The sequence below is a fragment of the Bolinopsis microptera genome, chromosome 6 (assembly GCF_026151205.1).
Source record: "Bolinopsis microptera isolate Bmic1 chromosome 6, MBARI_Bmic_1.0, whole genome shotgun sequence".
NCBI classification, from domain to species: domain Eukaryota; kingdom Metazoa; phylum Ctenophora; class Tentaculata; order Lobata; family Bolinopsidae; genus Bolinopsis; species Bolinopsis microptera.
Window position 1 is genome coordinate 4,167,057 of NC_087077.1, and position 16,989 is coordinate 4,184,045.

General features: G+C 39.6%; 2 protein-coding genes across 4 annotated transcripts; both read left to right on the plus strand.

The window, feature by feature from the left end:
• Window positions 1-883: 883 nt before the first annotated feature.
• On the plus strand, window positions 884-12,186 carry LOC134816370 (glutaminase liver isoform, mitochondrial-like). 3 transcript variants are annotated; one of them, XM_063825190.1, is made up of 11 exons: window positions 884-1,029; window positions 1,494-1,605; window positions 1,793-1,920; window positions 2,131-2,260; window positions 2,366-2,550; window positions 2,660-2,827; window positions 3,151-3,277; window positions 10,566-10,781; window positions 10,933-11,160; window positions 11,522-11,660; window positions 11,777-12,186. In XM_063825190.1, exons 1-11 carry the CDS (start codon window positions 929-931, stop codon window positions 11,947-11,949), a joined length of 1,707 nt encoding a protein of 568 aa, XP_063681260.1. In that variant the 5' UTR covers window positions 884-928; the 3' UTR covers window positions 11,950-12,186. The 3 variants fall into 3 exon arrangements, with proteins under 3 accessions (XP_063681260.1, XP_063681261.1, XP_063681262.1); XM_063825191.1 differs by having other exon boundaries at window positions 1,503-1,605; XM_063825192.1 differs by lacking the exon at window positions 884-1,029 and adding an exon at window positions 1,166-1,339 and having other exon boundaries at window positions 1,503-1,605.
• Window positions 12,187-13,709: 1,523 nt separating this feature from the next.
• LOC134816367 (actin, cytoplasmic-like) lies at window positions 13,710-16,318 on the plus strand. Its single transcript, XM_063825180.1, has 4 exons — window positions 13,710-14,288; window positions 14,465-14,696; window positions 14,831-15,018; window positions 15,968-16,318. Exons 1-4 carry the CDS (start codon window positions 13,787-13,789, stop codon window positions 16,171-16,173), a joined length of 1,128 nt encoding a protein of 375 aa, XP_063681250.1. The 5' UTR covers window positions 13,710-13,786; the 3' UTR covers window positions 16,174-16,318.
• Window positions 16,319-16,989: the final 671 nt, after the last annotated feature.

A 16,989-nucleotide genomic window follows, 5' to 3' on the forward strand; every position in this document is an offset into this window, starting at 1 on the left:
TTTAATTAATCTCGCTGCCCACAATCTTGTGTCCTTGCTTGATGATCAGTTTGTCAGTTTGTACTGTCACTCATTAATCTTCGGTATCAATCTGAACATCTGCTCTTTAGCTTTAAGCTTACAGTCTCGGAAAAATATTGATTCGGATGATCTTTCGCTTCTTTCAATTAAATTGCTTGGTACCTCTATCATTATTAGCCGAAAATATAAAAAGTCCTCCTATAATGACCCCCCCCTCCCCCATCACACCACATATACGTGGGCGAGGCTAGTCTATATTCCGGTCCATTGCATGCTTGTGAAGACATACCTCTTTTTCAGGTATCATTCCTATATACCACCTGGCTAGTTGCCCTGATGTCCCATATATTTGTCACCTCCAATCTCTCTCCGCCCTCTTCTACAACTACAGTCTACACGCTCATTTCACTGGAATTAGTGTTCCGTGTTCCGTGCCTGTAGTCCCTGACTGATGTGCTGGCGGCACTTTGCAGTGCCAGTAGTTGTTTTATTATTACGCAATATATTAACTCCTTAATTTGATTTTATAGATAATATTATGTGAAGAATGTAGAGAATACGTGACCGGGCTACACCCGATCCAAAGCTTCACCTCATACCCTCATTTGTTATTTGTTCAATTAGTTGTGCTTACCCACGGACCATGATTGTTCACACAGAATCGGCCGCCATATTCTAGAACAATGGCGGCATAGTTCTAGAATATGGCGGGACCAACAACTCTGTTGTTGGTTCCTCGCTTGTCTGATTGGTTCTGCTATATCTTGTTCCTTCACTTCTCAGTAATAACACGTTATCATGAAACATTGTTAATGTAATAAAGATGTGTTTTAACATACCATCTTCCTACTTTAATATTTCTATTTTCCATTTATTTTGTGCGTTTTCTTCTTGAACAATTCTCATCATGGTGAAGGGTAAAAATAAATCCAAGTCAAAGTCAGGTCTGATGGTGCAGAAGAATGAACTAGGAGATGGGGGGTTTCTGGGGGTGCCGAGCAGAGCTCAGTAAGTACCACGTCCGTTCAATAACCACTAACCAGGTTAGGTTATGTTACTCAATTAAAGTGTGATTGTAGTGATTATAGTGATCATCTGAGTTATTTATTGAGTTACGAGTGCACTTCCAGATCAAGAAGGGATCACTTTACTGCCTACGTCAATATTATTTCAAGCGTTCAATACACATTCCAGCTTTCGGTATATAGTTACACTACTATTTTGAACAGGTTGCCTTTAGTTTACTCTTTGTGTTATTTTAACGGGAAATGTCACGACCTCGAGGGAACTCAATAGATTCCAGCACTTCTGCTCTCCAGTAATGAGTTATTGATTTTAACCAATATGGCATTTTTAGATGTATGAGCACTTATCATACATTTTAGCGATGCAAACATCTTTTTGAAGGTACAGTGTTTTGTCTTGCTCCAGTTTAACTCAATGACCCCTGTCATATAGTTTACCTGTAACAGTTCCACCAGGTCGGAAGTGAGTAATGTGGCTGGGACCACTATTGACGAGAACCTGCTGGTTGAGTTTCTGGAGGATGACGGTATTGATGTCTCCACTGCTAAGTTCCTTCATGTGAGATTATGTTTTCAGTAAACCTACATTGTGTTGACCAATTTTATTGGTTTAAGAAACTACTTCTTTTGTTAGTTCTTCCCTCACTTTTCATAAGAGCGAAGTCTTGGTTTAAGGTAAATTTGACTGTTTATTTACTCATCTGCAATATAGGGTGATTCCTGTATAACCGTCCGAATACCCTCAGGGGCTGAACAAGAACGGACTGCGACCTCTACATGACCCCCGTTTTAAGGACACTATTGATAAGATAAAGGCTCTGGGTCAGGACCCTGACAGCATACCTGAGGTCCTCAGCATGGAGGACTTTAAGAAGTGAGTTCCATCGAGAAACACTCGTGAAATTAAAATTTTGAAGGAAATGCTGATCAATAAATCGTAACAGTTAAAGTCATTTTAAAACAAAACTTCGCCCTTTTAAGCTTCGGTCCATTTAATCCCTAGCTCGATTAAAAAGATAAAAATATGGATAATCTCCCAACGAATATAAACGTTTTTTAAGAAAGATAAGTTTCTTTTTTGCAGGTGTCTATCATCGAATATGGTGTTCATAACACAAGCTCTCTGTGGAAATTTGATCATCCCAAAATGGGGCGAGTTCTCAACCATAATCAAGGAGATTTTCGAAGAGTGCAGACCCTTAAAACAGGGCAAGGTTAAAACTGAGTTATTTTTTGGTTTCTCCCATTTCTGTTAGATAGCTTTAACTTATATCAAGCTTCTCAACTCATTTTCTCATTTTACCACTAAAAACGTACAGGTGGCGGATCTCACACCGCAAATGGCTAAGGTTGACCCAGAAAAGTACGCGATATCAATTTGTACGACTGACGGACAAAGGCTGTCTTTCGGTGATTCCAAGTGTCCATTTCCTATACAGGACCTGAACCGAGTTCTGCTGTATGCTCTGACATGCACTGAGAAATCTGTGGACTATGTCCACGAGTAAGTTTCTGTGCACTTGCAGTACTATGAAGTTAATTAAATCAATACTATAATTTGACCTCACCAATCTTGAAAATGACGTTAACTTGACGGTATATTTGCTCTACAGATACATAGGAAAGGAGCCGAGTGGCTCAGAAGGAGAGGCCCTGAACCTAAAGAACAAGAAACCCCACAACCCACTCCTTCTCACTGGTGGTCTGACACTAGCCTCCCTCTTGAAACCCAGTCTCTGCTTCTCTGAGAGATTTGAATACTTCTACAAGAAATGTGTACAGTAAGTCATTTGTCACATTCCTTAAAATTCCTTGCGATTGAAACTTGTCGGATAACAATGAATAATCTCTAAGTAGTTCCTGGTACACCACGAAACTAAGATTTGGGTAGGATATATGAGCTAGGAGAATCATTCCTTTAAAATTCCTTGCGATTTCATAGTCTGTACTCTGTAAACACAGACTATGAAAATTAGATCTTCGTACAAACTACATTCCATATACCAGGAAATCTTTGTCGCATACATTTGAAAATGGGTACGTGACGAGACAGAATTATCGCAGTTTGGTGATTCGATAAACTATAGTTGTAATTATTCTACAGGTTCTGTGGGAAGGATACTGTCGGGTTCAACAATTCCCTAGCTCTCTCTCTGAAGGACCACTCTAACCGTCTGTACGCTATCGGGCACTACCTCCGAGAGAACGGGTGTTTCAACAAAGAGGCTAGCGTGAGTTTTATGGAAACACATAGATATCATGTTTAATTCTATAGATGTGGATTCTCGTGGGGAGGTGAGGTACATTTGTTTACTTTAATAGTAAGTACCCGCTCAGCAGAGGAGAGAGGTGATGCACATTTGTTTATTTTTAAGGATAAGAACCCGCTCAGCGACAGCAGAGGAAAGATGTGATGCATATTTTGTATTATGGAACGCTTGTATCGCTTGTAACTCCTTCTTGTTACCCCCTTTGAACTTTGAAGGTCACGAATTATTTTCTGAAAGAAAGCTTAAAAATAACCGAGAAATCGACTTAGTTAAAAATAACCGAGAAATCGACAGTTGTTGTTTACTCATTTTGATGACTGTTCTTGACTTAAAATTGCACGAAAGAAAAGTCGATTTAACTAGGTTTCAGAACCTATAATCATTTCCCTATACCTCAAAATTGATATTTTATAGTTAGTACGAGCAACAAGCAACATACATTTTGATCCTTATTCAGTTCCTAATATAGTTGATTTAGTCACTGGGTGAATTATAGTACAGCTTGGGAATCATGTAACCGAGCTAGAAGTACAAAAAGGGATAATATTAATTAAAAGGCGTTTGATTATACTAATATAATATGTTAAGTAAATATTAGTACAGTATTATTCATCAAATATAAATAATTTCAATATGCTATCGGATATTTAGCAATGGGGAATCGGTCAAGAGGTCGATCACATGACACAAGGGCGAAAGTTTCCTAAAACGATCACATGACCTAAATGTTGGACTAGTAATACTACAAAACCTGCAACATCACACAACTTACTTATAGCTATAGTTGTATAAATTATGAGTAAAGTTAGTTTTGAAGAGTGAGTTATGTTTTTTAATCAATGATTAATAATAGTCGTCACATAATGATGATAAAATTGATAAAACTTATTATACATTCAAATATCTGAAAATAGTTCACTCCTCGATCATCACGTTCCTCAACATGTCAAGGAGCAGCTGAGAGTCACTAAATTAGGTGCGGATGCGGTGTGCGGGGCATCCCTATCCTAGATATTGTCCGAGGATGTTTTTCCGAAAGTCCAATTTTTGCATAATTTAATTTGTTAATCCGCGTAGTTTTGTTTTGTTGCAGTATTTTCCATCCGCTCTACATCGCTTCAATTTCTACCGCTCTATCGCATGTAACTTAGAGTTTCCTTAAGATTCCTTCGAGTTGTAAAGACTAAATCTGGCGATTTACTCACTCTCGGTCCTTTTCGACCCGTTACTCAGGCCCTTTAGGTGCCCCTAGAGTACATGGCCTCTTTCTTGAGACCGTTGACCTGCTCCATTTGGACTCTGATGAGTCAAGTGACTGGCAGTAACACGAGAAACCCAGGCCACTTTCGTCCGGACATGGAAACCCAGGATTCCGACGTGACAGGCCCCTTTTTGAAACCCTTATAGGCCCACACAGCCCTATTATCAGGGAACCGTGACCAGGCCCATTTTTAGGGATCCCGCTTTTGAAACCCACGCGCGTTAGGCGTGAACTCACCGCGCGTATGTACTTGGTTATACCTGCAGCCCTTTTGTATCCCTGGTTAGGATTATTCGTTGTTCTCGGTTTTCATGTATAGTGGGCTTAATTGGATTGGTCAATTAGGTTTCAGTAAGAACTGAGAACAATGCAAAAAGGTTCACATTTATGCGATCTCAGCAATCGGATAACTGATAGATCTCTAGCAATAGATGGCTTTCATCAAAATTAACTTGTCTCCTAGTCCAAGAACTACTACCTTTAGCACTTTTTTACTACCAACACTTGAATCTCGTATTCAGGTTCAACTGGTTGAGTAATGCTTACAATCAGTCAAACATACACCATTATAAATGATAAAGCGGCGGTTAGTACGCTACAAATCTCCAAAGTCTCTCAGGTAAAGGAAATGATACTAAGCTACTCTCCAATTCCTAAAATTATAAAAAACTGCTCTTCGTCAAACATTTCGCAGCATTAAATTGTGGTAAAAAAATTTTCTGAGCACCAATACCGTACTAAATTTGACTTTATTTCATGGAACTTCGTTAACCAATATTTTTCGATTTTAATTAACACGCACTAATAAATGTGCTTGTGTAATTAAATAAGAGACATTGGTCTACTGAATCAGCCCGATACTTAACTAATATTGACTCTGGGCTTCCGTGGCAGCGACGGGCCATCCGTTTTCCAATTGAGGCAGCATCCGTAAAAAAATTATCTTGAGACATTACCTCGTCACCGTAGAGTGGACATATGTTTTCAAGTAATGACTTTTGGAACAAGGTCCAGATAGTTTTAGATCATACCACTTGCTGCACACGTCGGAAGGCCTTTGCGTAGCTGAGTTTCTTCACAGGTCGGCAGAGGTGGAGGTCAGCTTGGCGACAAACGAGGGTTGCAGTCGGTTCTGCAGCGCTTCAATTGTCCTAAACCGTCTCTAAAATAACAGCATGTGGGGGACCGTTCATAGAGTCATGAGAGCAGATGTCCTGGAAACGAGTTTCCGAAGAGAACTTATAGGTCGTCCTGGTGATTAGTACTCAATCCACAGCACTTTATTGGTATGCCAATGCCGGTTCAACATGATCCCGCTCTAGGTGCTCCGCATTTATGTGTCACTACGGCATGACATTTTACGATAAATGTCTTAGGGTGCTTCCTCTAAGCGAATTAGGCTGAAAATTTTACTACGGAGGAAATGGCTCGTCATTCGGGACTTTTTGCTGATCATGTCGAAGATCGGTAGGTTTCGGCTTGGTCCCAAGGACGAAGAACTATCTGTCAGGACAACTCCCAAAGTTGTTGTCCGGTCATGTTGAACGTGGAGTCGCTGTAGGTATTCCACGGGACTAGGGCCGCCCGTTTTTTTTTAAAACCTATGGCCTCGTCGAAGGACTCCAATGTTAATCATACATCTGCGGGTGGACAATCTGCCAAGGGTCCAGAAACTTTAGGTTTCTTTGTAGGGACCGTTACGGCCAGGTTGCATTCGTTCCAGAAAACTAGCGACCGGGGTTAGACGAACGTACGGTCAGGCGCTTGCGAAAAACTCTGTGAACTTGTTTTATTAATCACCGACTCCTCGCCAGATGGGATGCTCGGTAGTTGCCAGGTTCGATTTTATCGGTTTTCATTCTCATGGGTTTTTATTCTCTTGATGCATCCTGGATATGGTAGAGGTTGTACGTTTATGTGTATTAGGGTTGTACAGTAAAAAAATGGACCAATATTGAAACAGTCTGTATTGTTATAGCGATTTAATAGATAATAACTTGATACCGACATAAACTTGAACTATTAATCTCCATAGCAATATGAACTTCAGCTTTTGCTGTCATAATTACACGTTATGTCTTCGTCTGCTTAGATTCCATTTAAAGGATTAACAGTTGACCTCAGCATTTGGTTTAACCTTACACAATCTGGTAAACGTCCGTGTCAAGTGAGCTTGACGTAGGTTCCCTGCCTGTGGTTGAAGGTACTCAGTTTATAATATGGAGTAAAAATCAATCACAATCTATCCAACATAAATTGGCTTCTATTTTCCCAAAGATCTTGAAAATGGATTTCACTCGTGCAGTAATAACATATAATGTTAACAATAGCCGTAACTACAACGTGTACTCCCAACTCCAACATCAAAGGTAAAGATACATCTCACTATAGTCATGAAAACTGTCCCATCCCCTATAATCCCACTAAAATACCACTCGACCTCACGTGTTCTAAGTCGCAAAACACATCACTCCGCACTCCACTAACTATTATCAAACTTTTCGGTGGATTGGTATAATTTATAATTGTAAGTTGAGATAACAAAAATAGTATCATAAATCTATCTTACTTTTCATAAACTTCTTAAAAATATACTAGCATCGTTAAAACAATTTTATGACAAAAGTTTAATAAAGCAATCGCTGGATTAAAATCAAAATGTCTGGATACAATATATGTCACAATAAAAGTAGACTGTTTTCTTAACTTAGTGCAATATTAATGCGAGAACAGTCACAAATGAGTTAATAACTCAATTCTCGGGATCTTAAGCTATATCCCAACGGGCGTAGACAGAAGGAGTTACAAGTTCACGTTCATTTCCAAGTTGATCGCAGCATTCCTGTAAGAAGTGAATTTAGATTGAAGTAAACTTTAACTGCCAGTCACACCCTCACATCGTTACTATCAATTAAGGTTTCCTAGCAAATGAATCTTTGGACATTTGGATTCGTGATTATTTCAGATACATGCAAGCAAACTTAACTTACCATTGAACTGACTCGAGAGCAGATATGGACTTTTGTCCACTCAGTTCTTAGACATCAGTGATGCGCTGGGTGATGGCGCAGCTTGGGGATCTGTCCGATGTCATGAGGGAGGGTCCCCGAGCAGTTCCCGAATTGTTCCTGATGAATGTGTGGGTGTGTGAACGTTACACGGAGTATCATGTCGGAAGACAGTTTCAATACGGTTATACGATGTCCCTGAAAGATCGTTAGATTTTTATGACGACTATCAAGGCGTGGCCCTCTGTTCGTTGTTCCATAGGTTGCTCTATCAACTTCACCCTTGAGTTTGGTTATGTCATGCCGAGTCGAACGTGTCATCGAGCGCTAATGTGGATCCTCAATTTAAATGTGTCACTGGAATTGATAGGACAAAACTCTATTCTTCGCAACATGTTCCTGTGGTTGTGTTCACCCATACAGATCTAGAAACAAAAGTGGCCTGGAAAAGATTATACTACAGGTTTGGCGTTTTCTCAGTTTCGAAACGTTTATCCTGATAAGTGGTTGAAGTATACAGAGATGTCAATGTCAGTTATTGTATACTTTCAGAATTCTATATAACCAAATATTTGAGACTGAAATGCGTTGCGCGAGAAATGTGCCTGTATATAAGCTGCGGTTACATGTCTGGAACTGTGGATATCCAATAAGTACCAATCACGAGATTAAACGCGACACACCGTATTTCATTCTTTGTAGGTACAGCAAAAGATGCTATGCGGCTGATGGTTCATGGATTTATATGGGCTATAACTATTCTTAGGACAACAGAGGTCCATGAATCTGGGTTTGTCTGCTGTCAGGAACCACACGTATACGCTAGAGGAGTGATTCATCCTGAAACGAGGACAGGCTGGACCTATGACTGAGTGTGGGAGTGCAAATGAATCACCAGTTAACATTTTGGTAGTTCAAAAACTACTGCCTGCTTTAATCTTATTATAACAGTGACACTACTCACAACAAACCAAGGAGCTCGATGAAGTTCCTGACGACAATGTCAGATATACCCATTTTTTTGTGTGTGTCCAATGTCTGCGGAAGGAGTCAGAAGGGTTCTTTGAAATCTGTTGAGATTCTTGAGGACTGAAAAATAAATGTAGTTGTTACTTTTATGAGATTAATTACTTTAACATAATAACAAAGATTGCCGCCCGACCAGTTTTTTTATCGTTTATGCGGATGTGATTTACATTTTTACTATTTACTTATAGAATTTCAATGTTTAATCATATCAAGCTCTTATCATTCCTGTGCAGATTTAATTTGTAAAATTATACATTCTTATTTTCTGGGCCGCCAACCTGCTTGCAAATTTATTCTGTTTCAAATTGGCCTCGGTGAACTTAATTGTATCTGTTAATTCAGAATTATTAGTAAAGGTGATACTAATCGTAAGTATTTTCAAGTCCAAAACTCGCGGCCCAAGTCCAAATTGGCGTATTGTATAGTAGTTAAATAATTAGAGTAACATACGAATGCTTTCTATACTTTTAAAACATCGCGCCGGTATTGTCTCAGATACACAGGTTTGACTTACGTTCTAGTTGATCAATGTCAATCCTTCGCGCGTGCAGCACGTGTTGCATTGGTATACGGTGCGAAGACATATTATCCGCCACCACCGAGTCTCCGCTAAATCGTTTTTCTGCAAATCCCACATTTTGACTTTCACTATTGCTTATTAAAAGATGTAAAAAAAAAACGAGAACCAATTATTTCGAAACCTTTTATTTTCGTCTCGTAATGGTAGTGAAATTATGAAACTTCAATTGATACGCACGCATTCGCAACTATTTAAATTGCTTTTTGTCTGAAGTAAGATCTTGATTTTGCTTTATACTATCCGCGGAACAGCAGGCGTGTCAACGCGACGCATTTTATAATACATACATTATGTTGGTGAACAGTTGAATGCGGCTGGGAAACTCAAATTTTATTTTAAGCTATAGATGCGCGGATTATTATCATTTCTGATATCATTCGAGTTGTTCTGTTTCAAAAATAATTACTATTCCATGAATAGTTTAAGTCCCGTTGTTGATAATTGTAGGTACTAAGCTACGCAGACAATTTCCCGAGACAACATTTTTCTTCCATTGTTCGTCCCAAAAATTTTGGGAGGACAAAAAGGATTTCCGTGCAACGAATGAACAAGAGAATGTAACACAAGCCGTAAAGTAACCTATCGAGTTATCTTAACTAACTGGCAAAACGGCGAAACTGGATACACTTCGTCACGGTGATATATGCGCCCGAGGAACCCGCCGTCTTCTAAGCTCCGCAACAAACCACGAGAGAAGCATACCGCAAAATCATGTCAATCTAATGCCACTAATCTACGTCCACCAGTTTTTTCAACGGCTTGGCCGAGTATGTAGTCTGGATTGTGAATGTGGTTAAACAGTAATATGAAGGTTAGTTCATTATTTATAATATAATCTGTTATTAAGCAATAAACTAAATTTTAAATATTCACAAGCAGTTTATATATTTAAAACACTTCTTTATTGGCAAAAGGTTTTTAAAAATAGACAGTTGCGAATTTAACATCAGGTTGTTACAGCATTGATTATCTTGGGGTGATTGCAATCTGAATGAGGGTGCTCACAATAACTAATGGGACTGATTAATGTGCTTATAGCTAGTTAAATTGATTTCTCATGCAATATTAATGCAAGAACAGTCATCAAAATGAGTTTATGACAAGGTCGATTTCTCGGTTATTTTTAAGCTTTCTTTCAGAAAATTATTCGGGACCTTCAAAGGGGGTAACAAGAAGGAGTTACAAGCGTTACAAGCGTTCCATAATACAAAATGTGCATCACCTCTTTCCTCTGCCGAGCAGGTACTTACTATTAAAGTAAACAAATGTGCCTCACCTCCCCACGAGGATCCACATCTTTACTTATAGCATAGTTGGCGTGATTATGTCTTTCCGCTAGACTACACCAGCTAAACTAACAAACCATTACAGGCTGACTCGTTAGAGCAGACAATGGAGCTGTTTATCCACTTCAGTGCTATAGACATGTCATGTGATGCTGCTTCTGTGATGGCTGCCACCCTGGCATCTGGGGGGCTCTGTCCTATGACTGGGGAGAAGGTGGTGTACCCTGAAGCTGTGAGAAATTGTTTGAGCATGATGAACTGTTGTGGTGTTAACGATTACAGCGGAGAGTTCATGTTCGAGGTAAGACAGTTTTCCCCACAAGTACAATATACGTATGTTATCCCTATCTCATCTTTAGATAAGTTTATGACACTATCAAGGTGCACTGTCCGTCAGTATTCAGTAGTATTCCATAGTCTGCTCTTAGATTTATCTAAAACTTCATCCCTAGGTCGGACTACCAGCCAAGTCGAACGTGTCAGGAGCGCTAATTGTAGTGATCCCCAATGTGCTAGGAATGTGTATCTACTCGCCCAGACTTGATAGGAGCAGAAACTCCGTGAGGGGGGTTCAGTTCTGCAAGCTGTTCACTGATAGGTTCGTCTTCCACCAGTTCGACCCCACTGACAGATCCAGAAACAAAGTGGACCCTAGGAGAAAGGATTTCCATGAAACCAAGGTTTGTGCGTTTTTCTCAGTGTTTTAAACATTTACTGATATAAGTTGGATAATAATTTGTTATATAGTAGTGTTGAAAGTATTAGTTTTAATACTTTCAACACTACTATATAACAAATAATTTGAGCCTGAAGATGGCGTTGACGCCGAAAATTTGCCCTTACTCCTAACTTCCTTGTTTCACTTGTCCTTGTCTCGTCCAACCGGATATTATCCAACTATCAGTATTTCAATCACGAGACTAATAAACAGCGAACTACTCCGTTATTTTAAACATTTCTTATGAATAAGATAGTACAGCAAAAGAACTCTAATGCGCCTGTATGTTCTTGTTTTCATTGGCTATAAACTATTTCATTTAGGACCAACAGAGTCTCATTCTGCTGTTTGCTGCTTACCAAGGAACCATGACCACACTATACCGCTACCTTAAAGAAGGAGTTAACTTCTCTTATCCTGACTACGATGGAAGGACTGCTCTTCACCTGGCAGTTTGCGGAGGCTAGTAAAATAATCACTCCGTTAAACAATTATTCTGTTGTATTTCCAAAACAGTACTGCACTGCTATTCTGTTCATGTAAAACAGTGACACTACTCAACAAACATTAACCTACAGGACAGCTCGATGTGGTCAAGTTCCTGATCGACAAATGTCACGTGGATATAAACCCAGTTGATAGATGGGAGAACACTCCTATAGACGATGCCTACAAGTACGGTCACCAGCAGATAGTTGTCTTTCTGCAGCGAAAGGGAGCTCAGAAGGGGGTTACAATCATGGGAAACTGATTGAAGTACTGAAGACTGAACAAATAAAATTGTTAAGTTTGACTGACATTTATCATGAGACTTAACACTTAAGCTTTTAAGACATAATAAATTCATAAAGATTCAGCACGCCATCCGTGAGCCTAGTATGGGGTAATTATTTAATTGATATTAATCGGTGTGTCTTTTACATTCTACTGACTTGACGTTGGATAGATATTTTCAATTGTTTTATCATATGCATACTGTTTTATACAATCCGTGAGATTTAATTTGTAAAATTTAATCACAACTCTTTATTTTGTGATGCAGATTTAATATTGGCAGAATCCTGGAGTTTAACGTAAACGGGTGATACTCGTAATATATTTGTTCCAAAGTCCAAAGACTGTCGACGGTTCCAATACCAAAGTCCAACTCGGCGTGCATTTTGGTCATAGGTAGGTTATAAACCTACAATCCTAGAGTCGAACATCGAATGTCTTCTCTATACTTTTAAAATCACGAAAAATCGTACCGGTATTGTCCTCGATTAGCATTTTGCAGGTTGTGACTTTGGACTTGTGTTCTAGAATCTAGCAGATCCCACAGTTTTGTCACTTTGCGGTTAAAGTAGAATTAGACTGTAAAACTAAACCGAAACGGACGCAGAGCTTTGGCAATTATTTCGCAAAATCCTTTTAATTTTCGTACATCGTACTCGTAGTGCGAATCTTGTAAAAATCTAGTCAAATGATTCGCAGCAATTTTTTCCAACTAGTTTAAATTGTATTTTTGGTCTGAAAGTGAAAAGAGTCGTTATATTATATATATCGAAGACTAGAAAGCATGGAAACTTCCGGATCGGACGCCCTTGTTCGACATGCTTTCACAGAACAAAAGAAAATGGGCCTATCATGGTACTCCGGCATTACGTCGATGAATCAATTTCTGGCAGAAACGAACGAAAGGCAACTATCACCCATTCAGAAACGAGATGTTCTCCGTTCTTGCTTTAGAACGCAATGGGATGAAGAGAGACAGCTCAACAGAAAACTTGGATTTTACAATTCGATTAAATCAAGTTTTGGTTGTGAAAAATACCTCTCTCTCTATCTTCCATATAACCAGTCAAAAAGACTAGCCCAAATAAGGACTAGCTCTCACCGCCTAAATATTGAAACGGGACGCCATGGACAAGTCAGAAGAAACAACATCCTAAATCGTATCTGTCCTACATGTTCCACTAAGGACAAGAACACTCTGGAGTACATGGCAGAGTTACCCTTCTTTGATCCCATAATTGAAGATGAGGTTCATGTGCTTAGAACCTGCCCCCTCTACCAAGACAACAGGGACCGCCTTAGCCCTGAAGCTAAAACCAACCTCTTCGAGGGAATGGATCTCATATTCACTCAACCAAAGCTTTTAAAAGAGATTGCTAAATTCTTAGTTAATATAGATGCACTTCGTTTCCCGAGAGACTTAGCTTAAATTATGATATTTGTTTCTTCACGGTTTTCGTATCTGATTTCTAGGTTATGATTTCATTCTTATTTCTTGTATTGTCAAGCCAGGAGTGTTAGGGCTTCTCTAGACCAATTAACGTTTAATCCGTTTAATCCGTTTAATCCGTTTATGTCGTATTATAATAAACGTGAATGCCGCGCGCAACAGCAAAGGCGCTCAAACGCGAACGAACATTTTATAAAAATAACTTTGCGCACTTTTGAACCGATTTATGCCCAAATATGGAAGTCGTGCAAATTTTCCCAAGAATTTCTCAAAAGCGCGCTATAGCAATCCCGCGGCATTATTTATTTCATTTCACTGATAATCATTTCGAGTTCGTTACTGTTTTCAAAAACTAATTACTACTATGGATGATGATGTAAGTGCCCTGGTTGTGGACAATGGGTCCGGTATGGTCAAGGCCGGCTTCGCCGGAGACGATGCTCCCCGAGCAGTCTTTCCTTCCATTGTTGGACGACCCAGACATCAAGGTGTCATGGTCGGCATGGGACAAAAAGACTCTTACGTCGGAGACGAAGCCCAGAGCAAGAGAGGTATCCTCACCCTGAAGTACCCTATCGAGCACGGTATCGTTACCAACTGGGATGATATGGAGAAGATCTGGCATCACACCTTTTACAACGAGCTGAGAGTTGCCCCAGAGGAACACCCCGTCCTTCTGACCGAGGCTCCCCTCAACCCAAAGGCCAACAGAGAGAAGATGACCCAAATCATGTTCGAGACCTTCAACTGCCCTGCTATGTACGTCGCTATCCAGGCTGTCCTGTCTCTGTACGCTTCCGGCCGAACTACTGGTATCGTCCTGGATTCTGGAGATGGTGTTTCCCACACAGTCCCAATTTATGAAGGTTAGTTATTTATTTATAAATGATAAAGGTCAGTTATTAAGCAACGAAACTTAAATTTCCAAGCTTCAGTTCATTCATAGCCATTATGTTATTCAAGAAATGCTTACTTTAATGAGGCTGTAATATTTGTTTTTAATGAGAATTAATTCAGTTGATCTAATTTTATTACATTACAGGTTATGCTTTACCCCACGCAATCCTCCGACTTGATCTTGCCGGACGTGATTTGACCGACTACCTCATGAAGATCCTGACCGAGAGAGGCTACTCATTCACCACCACCGCCGAAAGGGAAATTGTCAGGGATGTCAAAGAGAAGCTCTGCTATGTCGCCCTCGACTTCGAACAGGAAATGCAAACTTCTGCCAGTTCCAGTTCCCTCGAGAAATCCTATGAACTTCCCGACGGGTATGTTGATAAAGTTTTAGAACAATAATAAGTGGACCCTGCTTACCGTATGCTCTTTATTTTAGTACTCAGGCGTTAATATATTGTTTATAATTATGTAGCTTATTTTAAACTAAAATTCAACATCTTTGCAGTCAGGTTATTTGCGTAAATAACGAACGATTCCGATGCCCAGAAGCTCTTTTCCAGCCTAGCCTCCTCGGTATGGAAGCTGCCGGAATCCACGAGACCACCTATAACTCTATCATGAAGTGCGATGTTGACATCAGGAAGGATTTGTACTCCAACACTGTCCTCTCCGGCGGAACCACTATGTACCCTGGTAAGGAAACATAATTTTGCTTAATATTTGTTTATACAGCAGGGTTTCATAATTATTGGCGCGTAGACAATTTTGCGTAAAATTTTAGCTTACCCAAGCTTTTAGAAACGATCATTACTTGACTTCTGAGGGTCAGTTTCCTATGGAGTCTTGATCATTCAAGAGATAATCCTTCATACTACAGTTCAGTCTAAAAATGAAGACCGAAAAAAGTTAAATTTCGTCGATAATCACGACGAAAGAGAAAAATTTGGATTATTGGACTTGAAGCCTTCGGCTGCTTCCCCTGAGTTCCGGGATGAGTCCGCCTGACTATATTTTATTGCGTCAGTTAGAGGAGAAAGAGAGCTTTTATAAAATCGATAGTTTTCTATATGTTTCGCTATCGCCTAAAGAGCTGTGCACTTTAGTCTAAAGAATAATTTCAGAAAAAATTACACATAAATCCCTTACTCCTTCGTAAATCTAACCAAGTATGGAATCGACCCTTTAAATAACGGCCTAAATTATGGGTTTTGAGGTACATCAACACAAAATTCTGAAATTAAGAAAAAGTTCAGACGATTGTCTACAGACCAGTTTTTGAATCTTGTAATTTCGATATTCAGAAGTAAAGTTATGACCCGTCGAAAAACATTGATTTCATTACATAAAATTTCAAACACGCCAATAATTCTGACACCCTGCTGTACAATAAAAATATTGATTTCATCATAAAATACACATAACATTTCAAACACGCCAATAATTCTGACACCCTGCTGTACAAAGCATTGACTGTTGAACACGGTTCAAAATAGCCAGCTATTTACTTGCAACATGCTCCCTTGAGCTAAAACATAGAATCAGAACAGTTCCTGAGCATGTTGTCAACATAGTTCCAATCTATCAAAAGATTGCTGAGTTTATTTACATGAAGAACAGTCAGGTTATTTCTGGTTATTTTCAGGAATCGCTGACAGGATGCAGAAGGAGATCACCGCCCTGGCTCCTCCCACCATGAAGATCAAGATCATTGCTCCTCCAGAGAGGAAATACTCTGTCTGGATCGGAGGATCTATCCTTGCTTCTCTCTCCACCTTCCAGCAGATGTGGATCTCCAAGCAGGAGTATGACGAATCTGGTCCCAGCATCGTCCACAGAAAATGCTTCTAAATTAGTAACCGTTTTTCTTGGATTATCAGTGAAAAGTGATGTTTTCTTTTTTGTCCTACATTAATTGTGTTTCTTTAGTTTGTTCATTGCTGCTAGTATATTTGATTGATAATTGTTTTTATTGCTTTTTGTACTAATGCAATGATTACTTTGTCTCATTTGGAATTCAATGGGTCCTATCTTAATTCTGACCATCTTACTATATGTAAAGCGAGACGATATGATAATAATATATCCGTACCATTTTACTGACACCACGGCATCAACTTTAACACAGATAACCTTGTGACGCATTGAGGCACTGAGGCACTTGAGGCAGTACTTTGAGGCAGTTGAGGCAGTACTTTGAGGCACTTGAGGCAGCACTTTGAGGACCTGAGGCACTTGAGGCACCACTTTGAGGCCCTTGAGGCAGCACTTTGAGGCCCTGAGGCACTTGAGGCACTGATTTTCAACACTTGATACATCGTCAATATTGCTAAACTCCGATCTAGCAGTCACGATCTTAGGATAGAAAAAGGTCGCTACACCAAAGATCAACTCAACACAGCTCTTAAAACGTGTCGCTTCTGCTGCTCCTCAGAAACGGATGTCATACGTTTTTTAGAGGAGCTCCCCTTCTTTGAAACTCCTATTCTAGAAACCGAAGACCACGTCCTAACTGAGTGCCCCAACTACCATCAACTCAGGTCCAACCTCTCTGACAACCTCAAAAGCCTGTTGATGCTAAAAGAATATGGAGCAATAATGAACTCACCCCATATAAAAGAGTTCGGGAAGTACCTTACAGACTCCTCAAATCTACGTAATCCTCCT